Here is a 23,058-nt window from a genome sequence, read left to right as displayed (position 1 = left end):
TCGAATAAATAAACCCACATAACCCACATCTCTTAGATGAGAACTCAACTTTCACATGTAAAGAAAAGGATCCCAACCTTGACCATTCAGGCATATTCTATCCCTTTCCTAGCTTAATTTTTTGTTAAATAACTAATTTTTTTGCCACTTTGGATGAAATCCATTGGCCTCAATCATGAAAAGAGAGAAGAGTAAAAGTAAATGCATGCTCCCCTTTTGACTGTAAAAGTAAAATTGCCCATGATCAAAAGCAAGATTCTTACCCTAATTTGCCTGAACTGCATAGCAGAGAAATGATGGAGTATAACTTCAAATCTTTATCCATTTTTGTCTAAACCCTAAAAACGCACTTTACCCTTTGAAGGAGAAAGCATTTATTTATGGGTAAGGTCCCCCACACCCCACACCCAAATCCATCTCCTCATTTCCTGTGGGCCCTCCCCGATGCTGTGAATCATAAATTCATTCCTCCCAAACCCGTATTAAATGCTGAAAGTGGGGCCCACAATGGTGTGATTTTACCGGGTTTGGATAAAATGAAAGACCCATTTTCTTATACGGTGCAAAACTGGAAATGCAAAAAGCAGTGAAACCCGACCCACATGTTGAAATTTGACTGAATATGGTTCGGTTGATCCTATACCGATCCAGCATTTTGTGGGTCCATTTCCAGATCCGAATCATTTTTTTGCTCTTACTGGATAGTCAATGGGTTAATATTGTCAAAAGTAGGATTAAAGTGTCACTAGACATATTTACAAGGGTAATATCGTCATATTAATGTAAACAAATGTCTTAGCGTAGAAATAATCCCTTCTTTACGAGAAAAAACCAAAACCATGAACAAGTGGGTGGCGCGAAAACAACGTCCGTTACAGACTCCTTCCAACGTCCTTCCTAACTGAAATCTGTTCCTTTCTTACATTTTCTTCCCTAATTTTTCTTCTTCTTCCAGATTCGATCTTCAGTTCTCGCGTGGTTTGGACTCTTGGAGAAACCCTGCCGCTTTCTTGCCGGAAATTTTGTCGCTTGATAGTCGTCCGGCAAGTGGTCGCCGTCCTCGGATCGAAATCTGGAGTATCTGAACTTGGATCTTCGTTGCTGGGAAATCTGGAGTTCTTTGGATAGACAGATTGAAGCAAGGGGGGTGTTTTGGTTGGAGTTTTGAGGTTGTGTGGAAACTGGACTGGACTTCAAAACGCTGTCTTTTGACTCGAGATTTTGGAAACCGTGATCTGGATTACTGAGGAGTTGTTTTCGGAGGGAATTACAGGTTGAGAAGTTGTTGGAATTTTGAATTAGGGTTCAGAAGGTTGATAGTTTTGACAAGTTTGAGTCTGAGAATCTGGATTCGTTCTGGTTGATATACACATATAGTTGCTTTTGGGAGAAGTATGATCTGGTGTGGATTTCAGAGGTCAGTTCATTATTTGCATTGGACTTTATTTTGGTTTTTAGGGTTTATGATGATTTATATAATATATAATATAATGGTCTTTCTATTTTTCTTTCTTTCTTCTTGTGGAGTTATTAAAAAATCTCTCTGTTTTTTAATGAATCCATAAAAATTTTCTGAATGCATTCAGGATTCAATCGAATTGCTGGCTATGTCAAACCTCTTATTTATTAAAGTTTCTCAGGCTAATAGTTATGTATAAAAAAAAAGTTTCTCACGCTAATAGTTAATTCGAAATTACGTGATTTACTTATAAATGATGTTTTAATCCTGAAAATAAGGAACATTAACCAATTAAATACACACTTAACAACGAATCGTTCACGTAAATCGATAACTCGTCTTAAACTAATCCTATTTTTTCTATCTATATATTATCCGTCTCGTTTACTAAAAACAAAAGATTATCGTTCCCAAATATAAAGTAATTGAATGAGCAAAACCGAACGATTAAAAACTCTCTAGAAGCAGTATAAGAGATCAAAATTGTTTGTTTATATTCTTTAGAAAGGGCCTTGTTTGTTTGATAAAAAAAGGCTTTACTTGTTAATGCTTTTACTGTAAATTCATGGGGATGGACAATGTTCTCCATTACACGTGGACATCCATGTCTGTTACCCTGTTCCATAACCCTAGAAAAAACTCATAGAATCTGCTTCTGCTAAGTCTTCAAATCCGAACAAAAAAGCTCCATAAACGAAAATCTGGAAAATGCAAACAAACAAGGAGCTCCATAAATGCATTTTGTGGTTTCAGGTCACGAGCTCGGTATTACCCACGAAAAACGGTTAAAAGCGGAAGCAAAAACCATCTGCTATTTCTCCTCGAGTAGGCCTGATCCCAAGATAAAAACCATTTCTCTGCTCTCGGATTTTCTTACATCTTTACCCTGGTCGTCGCCACCATTACTATTATACTTATAGAGAGAGAGAGAACTTTCTCCGTTCATTTCATTGTCTTTCAATTCCTTTCCTGAAAAGGAGTTGAAGAAGCAGACCAGAAGGTGTGCACCCACTTCCAGCCCGACCGACTATGGCATTCCCGTGAGGGGGATAAAAGGAGAGGGAAAAGAATTCTCTTATCCCACGTACCAATCGCTTCTTTTCATACATCTCCTTTCCCCAGTGAATCCGAGGCCTAAGGTCTAACCCTTGTTGCTTCTTGCTATCCAACGGCTTCTCCCATGATTTCATTGTTTGTTATGAATCGAGTGATGACCATTTAATACATGTTTAGCCCACTCCGCTATTTTCTGCAATTTAGAACGACAGATGTCTCCGGACTCACTAGTCTCATTCTCATGGCCTGATCTGCTTGGATTTGGGCTCCTAATGAGCAGAGAAGAAAACCCATTTACAGTGGTGAGTTGCATTGCTGAGTGTCATTTTTAATCAGATCTGGGTGTCTTTAAAGATTTTTTTTTTTTTAATTTTCTCTGTATGTGCAGTTCCTTTTTATTTTTATTTTTTCTTTTTCTTCTCTGTAATTCCTCTCTTTTGGTTGTATATTTGTTCAGGTTTTTTGCACAGAGAGGGATCTTCTTTTTAAGGGTTCGGTGCCATTTCTTTAAATGGGGAGCATGAAAATCTGTCATGTGTGCCTACAGATAAATGAAGAACATATCAATGCGGTCTGACTTTGATGGTGTGGATTATGAAGCAGAGCAGGCACCACAGAAGGGGATAGTAGAGGAGACTACAAGGCCACCGCTTGTTCCATCCGAGAAGAACAATGCAGCCAATGGAAGGCCTAAAACGAGGGAAGTTACATCTAGGTACAAGGCTGGGATCACATCGCCTTCCCGCTCCACACCGGATGTCCGTAGGCGGTGTCCATCGCCTAACGTCACACGGACTGTTTCTACATCATCCCCTTCGCTCCCCAAGCGAGCTCAATCGGTTGGCCGGAGGCGCCCTTCCACACCACCTTCCCCACCAAGGCCTTCAACGCCAGTCCAAGATACGTCTGCAGAAACACACACCTCTTCCAGGAGGATGAGCGGCAGGACACCAGAGGGCTTGTGGCCCTCAACAATGCGGAGTCTTTGTGTTTCTTTCCAGTCAGACACTTTCTCCCTTCCCATTACTAAGAGAGAAAAACCAGTTAGCCACGCTTCTGATCACACCTTAAAGCCTTCATCCAATGTGGCATATAAGCAGGCTGAATCACCTGCTGTTCAGCGCAAGGCAACACCTGAGAAGAAAAGGAATCCCCTTAGAGGGAAGAACGCCTCTGATCAGTCAGAGAATTCAAAGCCTGTAGATAATTCATATGCTCGAGTGATAGATCATCATAAATGGCCTAGCGCAACAGGTGGGAAGTTATCTCCTAATGTCTTGACAAGAAGCGTGGATCTTACTGACAGGAGTAGCAGAAGAGCTTCTTTTCCACTTCCAGTAAGAGGGGTTTCTCCAGTGGGGAGGCCATCAACACATGATGGTTTGGGCAAACGGCTACAAAAAACTGCTTGTGACGTAGCAAAGCAAATAACATTTGATGATAGTGGGAGAGTGGAGTTTGAGAGGGATATAGGTGATGACAGTTCATTGAGACTGTCTGGAATTCACAAGTCTGTTCCTTCAAGTGTTGGGGTTTCTTTGGGTTCATCAGAAAGAACTTTGTCAACAACTCGCACCAGTAGGTGTCAGCGTCTGCCATCACCAAGTAAAGCCTTGTCAACTCCTTCTAGAGGGGTCAGCCCATCCCGGACAAGGTCATCTAATCCTTCAATAAGCTCATTGACAAATCGATCCAGCAACTCGGCTTCTGTTCTCAGCTTTATCACTGATGTTAGAAAAGGAAAGAAAGCAATGAACCACATAGAAGAAGCTCATCAGCTGCGGCTACTATACAATAGATACTTGCAATGGCGGTATACCAATGCTAGAGCAGATACTGCATTGTCTGTCCAGAGAGTTACAGCTGAGGTAGGGCTCTTATATTTCCATGGCATGCAAAGAAGTATGTGTGCACTTATAGAAATGTCAGGTTGTCGTTTCTTACCATTCAATGTTGTGGACATGGATTGATTGCATTTAGTTGACTTACCTTTTCCTTTACTTGTTCTTTTTTCCGATAAGTAACAGTAAAGGGGAAATTTTATTGCTACAACAAAAATGCATGAACTATCAGAATTCTGGATAGCCAAACTATAAATGGAAAAATAGGATTATTCTGAGCAGACCAATAACAGTCAACTTTTTGCAAATCAGACCCTGATCCAGGCATTCCCTATACAAGATTATCCCTGACAACTCCTGTTCTGTCTTGTTGACCAGCTAGACTGTTAGCTGTTCTAGATGTCCTCCTGAATGTGGTTTTCAGGCTTTCAGCTCAGGTTCTAGCTCTCTGACCAAAAAACTGAGTGTCATGGTACCTCCTTCCCTAACTTTAACAAGCCAATGACCACTCGGCAATCCTCTTTGATGAGTAAATCTATCCAACCCACTTTTAGGTAAGTTTTGAGTCTTTAATTAGAGCAAGAAGTTCTACCTTCAAGGAGTTCCCAAAGCCAATTGACTCCAAGAAACTTGGGAAAAATATTGCCCCTATCATCTCTTATTGCTCCTCCAATACCTGAAGCTTCTAGGTTACTTAGACTGCACCCATCAAAATTTAAGTTCTTTTTACCTGCTTTAGAGACTCTCTATTCAATAATTCTTTGCTGCCTCCGTTGTTTAAAACCTGCCATAGCCTACCAACCTCTCAAGTGGTCATCCATGGTGACCCCTTTGAATTCTTCACTAATCCTAACCCATGGGTGGTTCTTACCATAATCCTAACCCATGGGTGGTTCTTACCATAATGAGGTTAATCAAGGATTGCATTTTCTATTCCTTATTTTCAAATATTCTAGCATTCCACTTACCCCGTATACTCCACAAGAGACCTGCTTTAGTATGCTTTTCTTTTTCCTTTTAGTATGGCATGAAGGTATTTGGGTAGCAAAGCACTGACAAATATTTGCAGGTGGGTTCTATAACACCCTGATATTGGACCTTGTTGATCTTGAAGTGCATCTGACCTTTTATTTTGCACTAGGAAATTAATAATACTTGCAATATTCTATGTAATATTATATTACAAAGTTCTAAAATTTTAACTATTGAGGCACATAAATACCTTCGAAGGTGGTAAATGCTATGATGCCTAGATACATTACCGGCATGGACATGGATATGGGAAATGGGGATACAACTCTCCATTTACTAAAATCCCAGGCACAGATATGGTATGCCATATGATATGTACTTTTTTTTATATCTAGTTTTTGAAGATAAGTGTCATTTTTAAGACTTATGTCTCATCAAATTTAATTACATTTGATTTTTATAGTACGATTTGTTAAAAAATATCATTTTATTTTATGGATTTTGTGGAAAGTGTTCATGCTATATAATATATCTAAAAGTGTCAATGCAGTATCTGGTGTTGTATCGGGTTTGTATCATGTCACTGATATGCTGCCATGTATAGGTACCCTTGTATCACAGGTTAAATGTCAGATGATGTGGTGGGAAAATTAAAAAATAGTAAAGTCAATCAACAAACAGGGATTTTTATGGTTTATTCATGTAAAAAAAAATCGTACCAAATATGACTTCAGAGTTTGGTAACTGCTTGTCATTTTATACAAGTCCATAAGAGTTTCTTGTGAATGAGACCTGCCTAATGGTGACCTATGCCAAAATCCTAATACAAACTCTGAAGATAGATTTTGTGATCTTGTGAGGAAGGCTATTTTAGGAAGAAAACATCTAGTCAGGGAATTTTAGTATTGCATACAGGGTCTTCCATTAGAGAGACAGAATGGGTGAGTGGTATTGTTAGACTCAAAGTTTTCTCTTCTCTTCTCTCTTCTTTTTTCTTTCTCATTATTAACAACAAGATGGTATCAAAGTTAACAAGAAGGCCGGTGATTATGATTATGATGATGATGATGATGATGATGATAGTGTTCAAATCTGTTAATCAAATTTAGATCTGTTAGTTAAATTCCTTATGTTGAAAATCTTTTCTTTCCTCCACTGCAATTCTTGTTCATATTTTATTCAGTTTTCTGTTTTTTGTTTGGTGTTTTTGGATTTCTGTCATCTTGTTAGTTCAATCTACATACTCCTAATATCAGCTCCCTCTTGTTATACTTGTTATCAGGTCTGATTTTATTGTAAATAGTAAGCCATAATTTTACTATAAATAGTAATTATGAGGAATTAGCACAAATTGTAAGTTTGTAACCCAACCTTTTCTATAAATAGTACTTTTATTTTCCTAAAAATACTAAGGCGGTGTTTGGCACATCTTTCAGTCTGTGGGAAGCTCAAAAGACAAAAGAAATGGTCTTTTCTCGTTTGGTATCACATAGACCAAAAGACTTGAAAACGAGTGCATGGAAAGACCAAAAAAGCTGAAAATTGGGAAGCTTCAAATGAAGCTTTTGGTCTTTCCGCACTGAAAAATGCCTCCCCAGCTGTTTTTAAGAGCCCGGTAATGGTTACCAAACAGTCTTGGTCTTTACAGACAATAACCACAAAGCTCAGTGCATTTTCTCATCTATGTGGCTGTTGAAAGATCTACCTAGAAAGACTTGCCAAACAGCCCCTAATTATGTGCTATGGGTTGTGTTGTTCTTGAATTGTTTGATTTTCAGAGGATCATAAGAGAAATTTCCAGATGTTTGTTGATGCCTAGGAAGCTATCCTAGAGATTCAAAAATCCCAAGAAAAATCAAAGATTTATTATTTCAGTATTGATCATGGTCATTGGAGATTGTTTTCTTAGTGAGAGTTTGCCATTGTTTGCTCACTTGCACATTTCTACAAAGCTAAGAATTGATGGGGATTTTCTCTGAAGTAGGAAGCAAGTGCCTACTACTTCTCTCTTTATTTTAAACCCAACTTATATTGGAGTTACCCTTACATTACTGTGGGGATAAGAATTCTTGATTTATTGTCTGGTGGATATACAATTAGTAGTATGGATATTTTATAGCTTTTAGAGCTCTATGGCATCTTTTGGGATTGATTCCAAAGAAAGTATGGATCCCATGAATATTGTTAGTAACTCAATTCAAATATCCAATTGAAGAGTTGTTTTGCAATGGGTAAGAACTGAAAGTGCCAGCATGAGTGCAATCAAGCTGATTTGTCCCTGTAGGCATGGTATAAAAGCTAGTAGTCACCATGTTGGAATCTTCAAGTCGTTTTTTTGAGAGAAGCCCTAGAAGATCAGTTGGTCATGTTGCTACTTGCTACCAAGATTACACTGTTTCTTTGCAAGCAAGCTAGTTAGTCCAGCTTGAGGGGGAGGATTGGAGCATTCAGTTTGTACAAGGTAATTTTAGAAAGAAAACATATAGCTAGGGACTTTAATGTAATATCAGCCCCATTGGGGTGTTTCTTTTAATTTTGGATGGTTTTCATGTTATATAAAGAGTTTCTCATTAGAGAGAGACAAGTGTCTGGTATTGTTATACTTAATGTCTCTTCTTCTTTCACTCTTCTTTCATTCTCATTATTACAATAAGACATCTAAACGATATTTACATATTCTATAAGGAATTTAGGTAATTAGATCTTCCTAGGGGAAGGCATACTGGTTCTTGGTGCTTGGCTTCACTATTAGTCCAGACCAACTTTTCACTTTGTTCCACAGGTCATATTTTTTATGTTTCCTCTTGACCTTAATGTCATCTCTCCAAGTCCCTCCATGGGTATCAGAGGTGTGATTTTTTTAAATGTTTCTTCATGTATACAAGATTCTATTCTTTTTATTTATTACAACTGTCATCATCATCATCATCAAAGTCTTATCCTGACTATATGGGGTTGGCTACATGAATCATGTTTTTTTTTTATAAGTAGGCTACATGAATCATGTTATGCTATTCTGTTGTTATTTATTAGAACTATATATTCACTAAGTTTCATATGATTGTAAAAATGATATAAATTTGTTCCATACTATGACTTACATGCTTTTTAACTGAACAAGTTAATGAAGGCTTTTTTTAATTACATTTTTCCTATTCTTGCTATACTTATCATATGCAAAGCTGGAATATGACATCAAGCAAACCTTTTCAGAAAGTATATTCTAATACTTCAATACTGAGAATTCAAGGTAGAGTTCATGATCATGCATTCTTGTCTTAATGTCTCTTGGGTAAAATCAATAGCTATTTATTGTCTGCATTCATGTACTCTTATGGTGGTCAAGGATTTTGGATCTACCTGACATTCTATAACATAATATTTGCCTCTTCACAATTTTTTTTTTCTTTTAATTTTCTGTGCAGAGAACTTTGTTCAATGTGTGGATCAATACTTCAGATTTATGGGATTCTGTCACCACAAAAAGGATCAAGCTCCAACAGTTGAGGCAAGAGCTGAAATTGAAATCAGTTCTGAACGAACAAGTAAGGTCTCTACTTAGCTAGTAAAGCATAAATATAAACAAAGTGAAATATGAATTTTGTGCCACTGGATCCACAGGTTAGCCATCATGTTCTTTGTGCTAACTTTTCTTAGATGGTGATGTTTAAAAAGACAAATAGCATTGAAAAGAACAAAGTAAACCTGGATCTAGTAACCTCTACTGCTGTTCTACCCCCAACTGATAGAATCCTACCTCCTAAATGATATTACCATTTACTAATACATCTGTTTCTCTCTCTCTTTCTCTCTCTCTCTCTAATATATATATATATATATATATATATATATATGATAAATGTACACTTGATTCTATATTGGTGTTGATATATTTATTCTTCACATAACTAACAAGAAAATATTATGAAAAATGTAAAAGAAAAATACAGAAGCAAGAAGAAAAGTGGAGTATATAAGTGAAAGGCAGACTAGGAAAGGGAAGTATTATAATGGTACTGGCTTCCCTTTTTTCTGGCTCTTAGAAACTCATCCAAACATAAAACTTTTCTTTTCATTTTGATAAGTCTGGCCTTGGAAACTTCATCAATCATAAAAGGCCCTTTTACCTAAAATTCATCCATCAATCTTTAGGTCAATCCATGATAGATAGGGGATGCCCAAATAGTCTACCATTCTAGCATTTATAGCAAGAAGAATTTTCTGGAATACATAATAGAAATATTTGACTAATTTGAAAATAAATTTGTCCATTCTGTTGGTGCTGATAGGGACACTTTTTTGATAAATGAGGCACATTCATGATTTTCCTAATGTACTTCGCTTGAATGAAATAAATACCTACAAGCATGTACTTTCATTATTATCATTAGGGTGTTTTTGGCCTTTTAACTGGGGGATGTGCCCTGTTTAGCAAAAATGGAATGCGCCCAATTCAGCACCCATTCTTTGATCTTGCAACTTTATTTTGAACTCCCACAGTTTTCTTTTTGTGAAACTGGTTTTGTTAGTCTGGTTTTGTAAGACATAGTAATCTATAGGCTAGTGGTTTATATTTTTTAATTAATTGTTATCTTTCTTTATTTTGAACACCAAAGTTTGCTTATTTTAGTTGCTTATTTGCTTCACCAATTTCATATTCTTACATTTGATGTAATAATGATTGATTCAGTTGGCTTACCTTGAGGATTGGGCTTTGTTGGAAAGTGATCATCTTAGTTCCTTATCTGGAGCTATTGAAGCTTTAGAGGCTAGCACTCTCCGTCTTCCAGTTACTGGAGGAGCAAGGGTATGCATTATATATTAAATGTTTTTTAATAACTAAATTTAGTAAAAATGAATTGTATATTTAATAAAGACAATTTCTATAATGGGAAATAGTTGGAACCTTTACTGGTATTATACATTTACAGGGAGATATTCAGACTGTGAAGGATGCTATTTGTTCGGCAGTTGATGTGATACAGGCAATGGGTTCTTCCATCTGCTCATTATTGTCAAGGGTGAGATTGATATTTTTTCTTGTTGTTCACCAATATAATGTAGTCATGATTAATCTATGTAGCTATTTTTGTTTTCCATGTTTACTTGTATGTTCAACTTAGATCCTTTGTTTTCTATTTGTTTTTATATTAATATTTTAATCTCCTCTACCAATTGAAATTGGAGCTCTCATTGGCAATATTAATTGAATTTCATTAGAAATTATCTTCCAGTGGACTTCTCAATTTATTATCAATTTCTCATAATCTCATGCTTGTGAGAAATTTTTGTTGAGTCCTAGACCTCTAATGTACAATGACATATTTGATTTTAAGATATGTACTTTCGCTTTCAATTTACATTTTGGTATTCATTTTCATTTTTCTGATAGTAAATAAAAATTTATTAAAAGAAAAATGAAAACGAATACAACCCTAAGTAATATCACCAAGAAACACAAAAATAAACAATACCCACCTTGTCCCTTGCAGAAACATCAACTCTGCCCAACTAAACCAATAAAACTAAAATGAAAATCTAGCAAACCCATAAACACCCAATCCTCTACCAGTTCCCACATCTAGAGACATACTTCTCAAACAAAAAACACGAGGAAGAAAAGTCTCATGAGTCCTAGACCTCTCTTAAAAGTATTCAGAAAGTAGTACCAAACAACAATTGTTATTTCCAATCAACCATCAGCTCCTCACCCTCACCCCTTTAAGTCACCCCCCTTCACCTCTTCCTGAACCTCCACCTTTCTATCCCCTCTGCCTTCATAATTCATATAATTTTCTCCTCAGCCTACTTAATGTATTACATGTCAAATTATGCACATATGGAATTAATGTTTTTCATTCTTCTAATTCCATAAATTTTCTGGTACTCTTCTCACCTCCTATGAAGAACAACCAATTTCTTACCCAACTCTACTTCTTTATCAAACACCTTATCAATATGCGTTTTCCTATCCTTCCCAACAACTTCATCAAATTAAACAAAATCTTCTCCAACTTACTTCTCCTCCCCCATTTCCAGCACCTTACCATCCCCATGTTTTACACAATCTCTAACCAAAACTTCCAAAAAGTCTGCAGAGGGGCATGCACTATTTTTTTTTTATTTTCTAAGAGAGACCATTTTTTGGTAGTAAATAAAAAAGAAAATTTATTAAGAAAAAGTAGACAAATATTACAATAAAGGTGATAAGGAATAAGCCATAAAAGAAAGAAAAGAAAACATCAAACCCAATCTCCTCTAACCAACAAAGATAAAATCCCAAGGCCTGTAAATGAACAACACATCACCCTATCCTGACTACATCAGGCCCCCAACATACAGACATCAATAAGACAAGGCGCCCCCAACATACAGGGGGGGCCTTGTCTCCTAGTTTCCTAGGCGATGGATTTTTTAAAATAAAAAACATATATCCTACGGTAGTCCTCTGAAGTGCCATAACCATATTCCCTTAATAATTATCCGTAATTTTCATAAGATAAGTATAAAATTAATGTTGAAGAATAGAAAATCAACATATTCATGAGAAAAAAAAAGAAGAAAGAAAAGAAAATTCAAAAAATATAGGGGCTGAATCCCTAATTTTGTTATAAGAAATTAGTATATAAACACACAAAATGAATATTCTAGTTTAATAATGTTTATTTTATAATTATAGTCTCAAAAAATATAAAAATATAAAAGTATTTTATAACACAACATACAAAACTGCTTGGCAATTAGGCGAGCCTCCAAGGGTGCCCTGTCGCCTAGGCGTTGTCTTGACAACTATGAATAAGACTCAAACCCTTAACTCCAGCTACCTATCGACCTGCCCTACCAATACCAAACCTCAAGACCTGAGTAAAGTTCTACACCCAAAGAACATACTTTCAACTTAAAATTTTATCATTATCTTGTACAATCACACAGCCTCTCCAGCATCTGAAACATGAGTCTCTTTACTTCTCTTGATAACTCTCTTTGTTTTCTTTACTCTCTTGATGGGACTGACCCCAAATAAGCCACTTTTCAATCTGGCAAAAACTTCTGAAATCTGAACAGTCCAATTATATTTCTGCCTTCTAAACCTTCTTACTGCAATAGGAATATTCTCAGGCACCATCAACATCTTAGTGTTGTTATTGATCCTTTCTAACTATAAAACCACATTCTTTTCAAATATTTGATCTGCTCCCATCTCATCACCCTCCTTAAAGCCATTCCCCTCCACTTCAGATATTTTCCTACTAACTTGCACAGCACCATTTCTTGTAATTGCTTCGTTCTCATCAGGGATCAATTTGTCTTTCTTCCTTCCCTTTGCAGGTAAGCCATACTTCTTTTCTAGCTCTTTGAAAGTTTCCTAACAAATTTCTCCTCCCTGGGGGAAAACAAACCTAAAGATTTACTCCCACCGCTATATCATGTTCATTATCACCACCATCCCCAAGTTTAATGTGCTTTCAATATCCAAACATTCACCTCCAGCATCAATATTCAAAGTGAGACACCATGCAAAACAGTCTGGTCATTGACCAAGTTCTCCACAGCTTTCACAAGTCCTCTTGCATATTCTCTTAAATTTCTTACGAGGACCAGCTCCACAAAGCCCTTTTTTTAGTTGGGTAAGTATTATTTGTCTTATTTTTTACTTTTTTTTGATAAATGAATGCAATTTTATTAAACAATGAAAGAGTGTACAGTCAGCCTAAGAGGATGCACGAGGTGTTACCTCCCCCTAGGACTGAACAATATGCACATAAACACACACAAGCCTGAATTACAATTATAAGGTATCACAAAACAGATCTCCCCTTGATCAGTGTTTTAAAAGCGCAAGGCGCAAAAAAGGCACAGGGGCCAATTTGCGCTCGAGGTGCAAGGTGCAAGGCGAGGCATGCACCTTTTTGAAGCAAGGCACAAAAATACAAAAAAAAATAAAAAAATAAAAAAGTCAGGAAATTAAAAAAATGCCAAAAATAAAAAAATTAAACATAATATTAATAAAAATATAAATATAAATTTTAAAATAAATGTTTTAAAAAGCTTATTATCTAAAATTAAAATACATAAACTTAATATGTAAAGCATATTCAAATGAGAATTTAAAAATAAAATCAAACATATAAAACATTTTCAAGCATGTAAAACCTACACCTCTTTTTTTCCTCAATTGCATTACTTCAAGTAACTAATGTGATGTAAAACATATTACATTCTTGATTCTACGAGCTGCCTTTGTGCCACGCCCCTCGAGGCAAGCCCAAACAAGTCCATGTTAGGGTCTTAAGTTCTTAATTCTCATATAAAAAAAATAATGATTTTATAATTTTAATTGCTTTCTAAGAAGATATTTTCTTAGGATGAATGAATGAACAATATTAGTAAATCAGGGGTTCTCGGAGTTTGTTTGGGCTTGCCTCGAGGGGCGTGGCATGGGGGTCCGGGGGTGGAGCCCCCGACCTAGCCGCTAGGTTCAAAAAAAGCAAAAAAAGCGTCAAATTTTCAAAATGTGCATGCCTAGGCGTGCACCTTTCGAAAGGGCTGCGCCTAGGACCTAGGTGAGGCGCCGTTGTGCCTAGGTGCACCTCAGGCGTGCCTTTTAAATCACTGCCCTTGATACCCCTTGTTTAGCCATAGAATCAGCCATTGCATTTTCCGATCAGCTAACCCACTGAATCCTAATTGTCATGTTTCTTGTCAGCCAATTAACTTTCTTTAAAACATCCCTATAACCCCAACAAGTTGTTTCTGGATTTGTCAGCCAGCCCACTACTACCTTGGAGTCAGTGTTTTAAAAGCGTAGGGGTCAATTTGCGCCTGAGGCGCAAGGCGAGGCACGTGCCTTTTTGAAGCAAGGCACAAAAATACAAAAAAAGCTAAAAAATAAAAAAAAAGCCAAAAAATTCAAAAAAATGCAAAAAAATTAAAAAAATATTAAACATAATATTAATAAAAAATATAAACTGAAATTTTAAAATAATGTTTTAAAAACCTATTGTCTAAAATTAAAATACATAAACATAAGATGTAAAGCATATTCAAATAAGAATTTAAAAATAAAATCAAACATATAAAACATTTTCAAGCACGTAAAACCTCTAATCTCTTTTTTCACTCAATTGCATTACTTCAAGTAGCTAATGTGAAGTAAAACATGTTACATTCCTGATTCTACGAGCCGCCTATGTGCCACGCCCCCCGAGGCAAGCCCAAACAAGTCCATGTTAGGTCTTAAATTCTTAGTTTTCACACAAAAAAATAATGATTTTATAGTTTTAATTGCTTTTTAAGAAGACATTTTATTATGATGAATGAATGAACATTACCAAATTGGGCATGGCATGGGGATCCGGGGGCGGAGCCCCCAGCCCAGCCGCTATGTTCAAAAAAAGCAAAAAAGCAAAAAAGCATCAAATTTTCAAAAGGCGCACACCTGAGCTGAGGCGCAAGGCGCACCAGGCATGCGCCTTTTGAAAGGGCTGCGCCTAGGACCTAGGTGAGGTGCATACCCTGAAATGTGCCTTGCTTGTGCACCTAGGCGCGCCTTTTAAATCACTGCTTGGAGTCCCTCTCAACTATCAAGTTTTCCACTCCAAGTTGACTAGCCAGCTGTATGCCTTGTACCGCTGCTAGCTCCACAAAGCCCTTCTAAACAATAAAAAATAGGGATATGAACCAATATTTGGTTCTGCTTCTTCAAATGCATCACACACACATACACACTACTACCATCAAAATTTATTCTCATTACCCCTTCCACACTAAAGATAGGGACCCTCAAAGGAAGTAAAGTCCTTTTTTTATCAGCAACACAAATGAAGATTTCATTCATGACATAATTAGATAAAGGAGACTAAGGAGTATGTAGAAACCACTGATGTGGTCCCCACCTCTTTCTATTGTACTCGTATACAACTACTAGTTATTTAAGTGTCAGTCCACAATTAGTTGTTAGTCTTTTATTAGGACTTTAATTGTTATTTTTTATTAGAATTTTAATTTTGCAATGTAAGCAGTCTTATCCTTACTTCAGAATTAATATAAATAGAAAGAGGGGGGCGACAGATTAAGCACCCTCTTCTTTTCTGAAATCCTTCCTTCAAAATCTTCTTCTCTTCTTTTCTCTTTCTCCTCTCATCCTCTTAATTTCCCATTGATTATACACCACAGCTTGGGTTGTCTGTAGTCTCATACGACTACATGGTATCAGAGCCAACCTAGGAAATCTTATGATAGTCTGACATGGCCAGTTGCATAAGAATTTCCTAGGGTTGGAAAATTTCCAGCAAAAAAGGATCATCGGCTGAGTCTTGGAGATTGTTGGTGAAGCATCAGAGGATGACCAGCAATCAGGAAGAGTCAGAAGGAAGAACCCTCAAGATTAGGGTTCAGACTTTTTTTTGAAGGTTGTGGCTAGAAAGTCAGAAGGAAGAACCCTCAAGATTAGGGTTCAGACTTATCTTTGAAGGTTGCGGCCAAAGTTTTGCTGAAGTAAGTCAATCTTTTCTATTAAAAGGATTACCTTTTCTGGTTATTTCAAAGGTTCGACTGAAAGTTTTTTCCTCCTGAACTGTTCTTGATACATTAAAAGAATAGTTTTTTTTGGTTACTTTAAGAGGTGCAGCTGAACTGGTTGTGTTCTTGGCTTGTTTCTTGACCTTTGACTGGTTCTAGGTTCAAGATTCTAGTTTCTTGACTGTCGCCAATTCTAGGGCTGTAGTTAGTTTCAGCCTTGCACTCTCAGCCCTGCACTCTAAGTTGTACTTGGAAGGTTATCGTTTTTGGGTGGATTGCGGACCTAGAAGGATAAAGTAGGTTCGGCTGATAGTAAATTATGGGTGTAATTACCCAGTCTCAGTGATACAAAAGGCATTTGTTAATCTTTTCTTGACAAAGAATGGAGTTTAAGAGCCAAGGGGAAAACTATTTAGGGGCTGGTGGTGCTGGTAGCACACCTGAGAACAGTTTTCAGATTACCACTATAAAATTTGATGGGTCAAACTACCTAGAGTGGGCCCAATCAGCCATGATGACTATTGGGGGTAGAGGAAAGCTAAGTTATTTATTGGGAGATGTCAAGGAACCAACCAAGGAGGACCAAATGGGTTCAGGAGAGCTATTTGGTTATGACATGGCTGTGTAACTCTATGCAACCACATATTAGCCGAAATTATTTATAGGCAAAAACAGCTAAAGAAATTTGGGATATCATGAAAGAAACCTACTCCCAACCCCTCAATGTTGCTAGGTCCTATGAGCTAAAATGTAAGGTGAATAACCTTAAGCAAGGAGAGAAGCCAGTCTCGGTTTATTTTTCCACCTTGAAATCCTTATGGCATGAGATTGATCACTCAAAAACAATTGAGTGGGAAAGCCAGAAGGATGCACAGACCTACAGAAAGCAGGTTGAAACCAATAGGGTATTTGAGTTTCTAGCTGGTCCTGAATTCTGAGTATGACATTTTGAGACAACAGCTTCTAACAAGAGACAGTGTGACTCTATCACAAGCTTACTCTCTAGTGCACAGTGAAGAAAGTAGAAGGAAAGTTATGTTACAACATTCGCCACTTGAATCAGCCTTGGCAGCAACTAAACCCAAGTTTGGGGGGGATAAGGAGAGAGATATGAAGAAGGAAGACAAGGACCTAATATGTGAACATTGCAAGAAAACTAAGCATACCAAAGAAACTTGTTGGAAGCTACATCCTCATCTAGTTCCCGCAAAACTCAGGAACAAAAAGGGGAATGCTAATATAGCTGTTACTACTGATTGTGCAACCTCATCAGGCACATGGGGGGGATAAGGAGAGAGATATGAAGAAGGAAGACAAGGACCTAATATGTGAACATTGCAAGAAAACTAAGCATACCAAAGAAACCTGTTGGAAGCTACATCCTCATCTAGTTCCCGCAAAACTCAGTAACAAAAAGGGGAATGCTAATATAGCTGTTACTACTGATTGTGCAACCTCATCAGGCACAAGAGCAGCACCACTAGACACTCTAGCTGTTGTCCGAGCTGCCTTGACTCAGTTGGAAAAGGAGGTTGGTAATTCAACATCATCATCTCAGCCAGTCACAACATCAGCTCCTCCCACCTCAGCATTTCCTCATTCAGGTACACGAGCCTCAGCTTATCATGCTTCAGCTCCAGGTAACACTGAACATTGTTGGGTAATAGACTCAGGTGCATCTGATCATATGACTAGTTTGCCTTCACTATTTACTACCTATCACTTATCCTCTAGTAAAGACAATGTGTCTATTGCTGATGGATCACTTTTTCCCTTTTCTGGCAAGGGAGACATCAAGTTGTCTAGTGCCATTTCCCTGTCTTCTGTTCTGCATGTTCCTAAACTTAGCACCAATTTACTTTCAGTAAGCAGCATTACTAAAAACCAGAATTGCTCAATGTAATGCAAGAGTAAACAGAGGAAGAAGAAGAATTTTTTTTATATGTATTCATCAATCTCATATGTATACATACAAGTTACAAATTCTATGTTAGGAAAGAAGACTAATCAAATTCCTACAAATCAGTCCTACAATCAAGGTAAATCATATCTCCTACAAATCAGTCCTACAATCAAGGTAAATCATATCCTACAAATCAGTCCTACAATCAAGGTAAATCATATCTCCCTAGTATTTACTTCCTATTCTGTAACACTCCCCCTCAAGCTGGAGCATAGATATTAATCATGCCCAGCTTGTTACAAAGATAATCAACCCGGACCCCATTAAGAGCCTTCGTGAAGATATCTCCCAGTTGTTCTCCTGTTTTCACATAACCTGTGGAAATCAAACCTTGCTGAATCTTTTCACGAACGAAATGGCAATCGATCTCGATATGCTTAGTTCATTCATGAAAAACAAGATTAGATGCAATGTGAAGAGCAGCTTGGTTATCACACCATAACTTGGCTGGTACTGAAGTTTTAAGACCTACTTCAGTCAGAAGCTGATATATCCACATTATTTCACACACAGACTTGGCCATAGCTCTATATTCCGATTTTGCACTCGAACGTGAGACAACATTCTGCTTCTTGCTTTTCCATGAAACTAGATTCCCTCCAACAAATACACAATAGCCTGAAGTAGACCTTCGATCTTCCTTGGATCCTGCCCAGTCAGCATCTGAAAAACATTCAATTCTAGTATGACCATGATTGCCATACAAAATTCCTCGCCCAGGTGCTTCTTTTAAGTAGCACAAAATTTGTTCTACAGCTGTCCAGTGATTAACTGTTGGAGAGGACATGTATTGACTCACCACACTAACTGAATACGCAATATCTGGATGAGTTACAGTAAGATAATTCAACTTTCCAACCAATCTTCTATCTCTCAGGATCTTCAAATAATTCACCATCTTTTGTGAGTTGCAAGTTAGGAACCATTGGAGTGCTACATGGCTTAGCTCCTAACTTTCCCGTCTCAGACAACAAGTCAAGTACATATTTCCTTTGAGATAAGAATATTCCCTTCTTGCTTCTTGTTACCTCAACACCCAAGAAGTATTTCAACATTCCCAAATCTTTGGTATGAAACTGAGTGTGGAGAAAGGATTTAAGGGATGAAATCCCTGTAGTATCACTCCCAGTAATGACAATATCATCCACATACACAACTAACAAAATGATGCCGGCAACAGAGTGCTTGAAGAAAACAGAATGATCAGACTTACTTTTCTTCATACCAAAATTCTCGACTGCCTGACTAAACTTTCCAAACCAGGCGCGAGGACTCTGCTTCAACCCATACAGAGACTTATGAAGATAGCAAACTTTCCTATACTCCCCTTGAGCAACAAAGCCAGGCGGTTGCTCCATATAAACTTCCTCCTGAAGATCCCCATGAAGAAAAGCAGTCTTGATGTCTAATTGATGAAGGGGCCAATTATAAGTAGCTGCCATAGAAATAAACAACCTGACAGAAGTAAGTTTAGCAACAGGAGAAAGGGTCTCAGAATAATCCACTCCATAAGTCTGAGCATATCCTTTAGCAACAAGACGGGCTTTCAATTGGGCAATGGATCCATCAGGATTGACTTTAACTGTAAACACCCACTTACACCCAATAGCCTTCTTATCTGCAGGTAAATTTACCAAGGTCCAAGTACCATTGTCCTCTAAAGCATTCATCTCCTCAATCATAGCATTACGCCATCCAGGGTGAGAAAAGGGCTTCTTTAACAGTCTTAGGAACAAAGATAGAATCAAGAGATGCAATAAAAGAATAGGAAGAGGACGACAAATGATTATAAGACACAAATGAAGATACTGGATAAGTACACTTACGCTTACCTTTACGAAGAGCAATAGGAAGATCATCATTAGAGACTGGTTCTGATGACGAAGGAACAGGATCAGTTGAGACTGGATCCGACGACGAAGGAGCTTGTGTAGGACATGGATCCGGAGGGGTTGGTCATTGAGAATAAACCTGTACTGTAGGTGGCTTAGGCCTAGCAGGAGCAGATTCAATAGGATGTGAAACAGATGATGTGACAGTATAGATTAACAAATCATCATCCTCCCCCTGACTTGAATGAGGAGTAGATGGAAAGAAAGGTGTATCTTCTAGAAAATTAACATCAGTTGACACAAGATATTTGTGAAGAGTAGGACAATAACATCTATACCCTTTTTGAACACGAGAATACCCAAGAAAAACACACTTCAAAGATTTTGGATCTAGTTTGGTAACCTGAGGACGAACATCCTGAACAAAGCATGTACACCCAAATACCCTAGGCTCAATAGGAAACAATGTTTTATTTGGAAACACAACATGATAAGGAGTCTTACCCTGAAGGACAGACGAAGACATACGGTTAATCAAAAAACATGCTGTGGAAACTGCATCAGCCCATAAAGGTTTAGGAACCTTCATTTGAAATAACAAAGCTCTTGTAGTTTCAAGAAGGTGTCTATTTTTTGCCCATAAAGGTTTAGGAACCTTCATTTGAAATAACAAAGCTCTTGCAGTTTCAAGAAGGTATCTATTTTTCCGTTCAGCAATCCCATTTTGAGATGGTGTATCTACACAAGAAGTTTGATGAAGAATGCCATGCTGAAGCGTGTAAGTTTGAAAGGATTCTGACAAGTACTCCTTAGCATTATCACTTCTCAATATTTGTACAGAAACATTAAATTGAGTTTTAACTTCAGCACAGAAAGCAGAAAAATGAGAAAACACCTCAGAAGCATGTAAGTTTGAAAGGATTCTGACAAGTACTCCTTAGCATTATCACTTCTCAATATTTGTACAGAAACATTAAATTGAGTTTTAACTTAAGCACAGAAAGCAGAAAAATGAGAAAACACCTCAGAACGATTTTTCATTAAATACAACCATGTCATACGAGAGTAATCATCAACATAGGTAACGAAATACTTAAACCCAGTTTTGGACTCAACTGGACATGGACCCCAAACATCTGAATGGACTAACTCAAAAGGAACACTAGCTCGTTTATTGACTCTAGGACTTGAACTAAGATGATGGTGTTTAGCAAATTGACAAGACTCACAATTTAATGAAGACAAACTCTAAAATTGAGGACAAATTTGCTTTAACACATGGAGAGAGGGGTGGCCCAACCAACAATGTGCTTCAAAAGGGGTTACAACTCCAGAACAGGCTATGGATCTTGGAACTTGTGTATCAAGGATGTAGAGACCTCCAGACTCATGTCCCTTACCAATAATCTTCTTTGTCGTAAGATCCTGAAATAAACAATAATCAGGAAAAATTGAGACACAACAATTAAGGGTACGAGTGAGTTTGCTAACAGAAATTAAATTAAATGATAACTGAGGTAAACTAAGAACATATGACAAAGTGATGGTGTTGGACTAATTGTGCCAGACCCAATAACACAAGATGTTGACCCATCTGCTAAAGTAACAGGAGAGGTAGATTTATGTAATTGAAAGGTAGAAAACATACTTGAATTACCTGTCATATGATCTATAGCTCTAGAATCAATGACCCATTTTGAAGAGGAGGAACAAGACATGTATTGGGTTTACCTGACTCGACGATGGCAGTAACAGGAGTAGATTGAGGTTTCAATGATTCTTGGTACTGAGCAAATTTGGCATATTCATCTGCAGATATCATAACAGACTTCTCAGAAGTATCCGCGGTGGATGCAATATGGGCAGACTGAGTTTTCTTATTCTGCAACTTCCTGCAATCCCGCTTCATATGTCCTGGCTTATGACAGTAATGACACACTATCTCTCTTGACTCCTGTCCACGAGTATTAGCATTCCTGTCATAGTTACTTGACCTGTCATAATTGCTGGATCCTCTACCACTACCACTCCTGTATTGTTGTCTCCCTGATTCAGATGTATTATTGCGGCTGACAAGGGCACTACTAGGCTGAACAGGTGGAGAATTTTCTATACGAAGGACCCTACTGAAAGCATCTTGTAGAGGAGATCTCTGAACTGGAAAGAATCTGAGATTTAGCAGTCTCAAATTCAGAAGGGAGGCCAACTAAAAAACTCATAACAGCCATCTTTTCTCGCTGAGCTTGTTGAACAGTCACATCAGTACTAAACGGAAGCAACATATCAAGTTCCTCATATGTTATCTTAAAATCCATGAAATAGCTTGTAAGAGATCCATTGCCTTTGTCTGCCCTGTAAAAGGCTTTGCACACATCATAAGTGCGGGAAATATTCCCCTTTCCGGAGTACAAGAACTCTAGATAGTTCATTAATTCCTTAACAAATCCACAGTGAGTGACCAAACCAACCACCTCACTTTCAATGGAATTGCGTATCTGCAAGAACAAACGAGCATCCTCCCTCAACCAAGTCTTTCTCGAGTCATCATTAGGAGGGTCATCAGTCAAATGGTTATCCATAGCAATACTCGGCAAATATAGTTGAACAGTTTTACTCCAATCCAGATAATTAGAGCCATTAAGCTTATGCTCAGTTATTTTTGACATTACTGGAACAACTTCCGACATAACTACTGATTTCTTGTCTGCCATAATCTCAAAATTCAAATAAACAGAATATTTTGAACACCGAAAATCAACGGAGCACACCTGTTGAAAACACTGGAATGGATATGCACGTAACAAAGCACAAATATGTGCTATACAGGACGAGGCGAGCCAAAATACAATGACCGAAAAATTTTCCGGCGACAGATGCGCCTCCACGCGCCAGCGCATGTGACTGTGGCAGAATCTTCAGACGGCACGTGAGACGCACGCACAGGGCTGTTGACTGCCGAACTTTGCAGAACCTCCGATCAGCGGGCGGCGCTTCTTCCTGGATGGGTGGTGAGAGTAAAAAAACTACTCCAAGGAGGTGACCCAAAACGCCCAAAAATTTTCCTCTACCTATTATTTACTTAGGACAAAAACGAAAGGGCAGGCAGAGACTAGATGCTCTTATACCATGTAATGCAAGAGTAAACAGAGGAAGAAGAAGAATTTTTTTTATATGTATTCATCAATCTCATATGTATATATACAAGTTACAAATTCTATGTTAGGAAAGAAGACTAATCAAATTCCTACAAATCAGTCCTACAATCAAGGTAAATCATATCTCCTACAAATCAGTCCTACAATCAAGGTAAATCATATCCTACAAATCAGTCCTACAATCAAGGTAAATCATATCTCCCTAGTATTTACTTCCTATTCTGTAACACTCAATAACCTTTTTTCTTGATCGATGTGT

At 37.6% G+C, this 23,058-nt stretch overlaps 1 protein-coding gene across 2 annotated transcripts in view; it reads left to right on the top strand.

Moving 5' to 3' along the window:
- The first annotated feature begins 839 nt into the window (after window positions 1-839).
- LOC104603241 (AUGMIN subunit 8-like) overlaps window positions 840-23,058 on the top strand; it is a 35,556-nt gene continuing 13,337 nt past the window's right edge. The window contains exons 1-5 of one of the 2 annotated variants that reach the window (XM_010267219.3): window positions 840-1,417; window positions 2,973-4,383; window positions 8,754-8,873; window positions 10,019-10,135; window positions 10,260-10,349. In XM_010267219.3, the coding sequence (XP_010265521.1) occupies window positions 3,067-4,383; window positions 8,754-8,873; window positions 10,019-10,135; window positions 10,260-10,349 (1,644 nt within the window). In that variant the 5' untranslated portion in view covers window positions 840-1,417; window positions 2,973-3,066. Of the gene's footprint in view, window positions 1,418-2,276; window positions 2,818-2,972; window positions 4,384-8,753; window positions 8,874-10,018; window positions 10,136-10,259; window positions 10,350-23,058 lie in introns of those variants that run through there. The other variant, XM_010267218.3, reaches the window with a different exon arrangement.

The sequence above is a fragment of the Nelumbo nucifera genome, chromosome 2 (assembly GCF_055504915.1).
Source record: "Nelumbo nucifera cultivar China Antique chromosome 2, China Antique-T2T, whole genome shotgun sequence".
In the NCBI taxonomy this organism is placed as follows: domain Eukaryota; kingdom Viridiplantae; phylum Streptophyta; class Magnoliopsida; order Proteales; family Nelumbonaceae; genus Nelumbo; species Nelumbo nucifera.
This window is presented reverse-complemented; position numbering and strand designations above follow the sequence as displayed.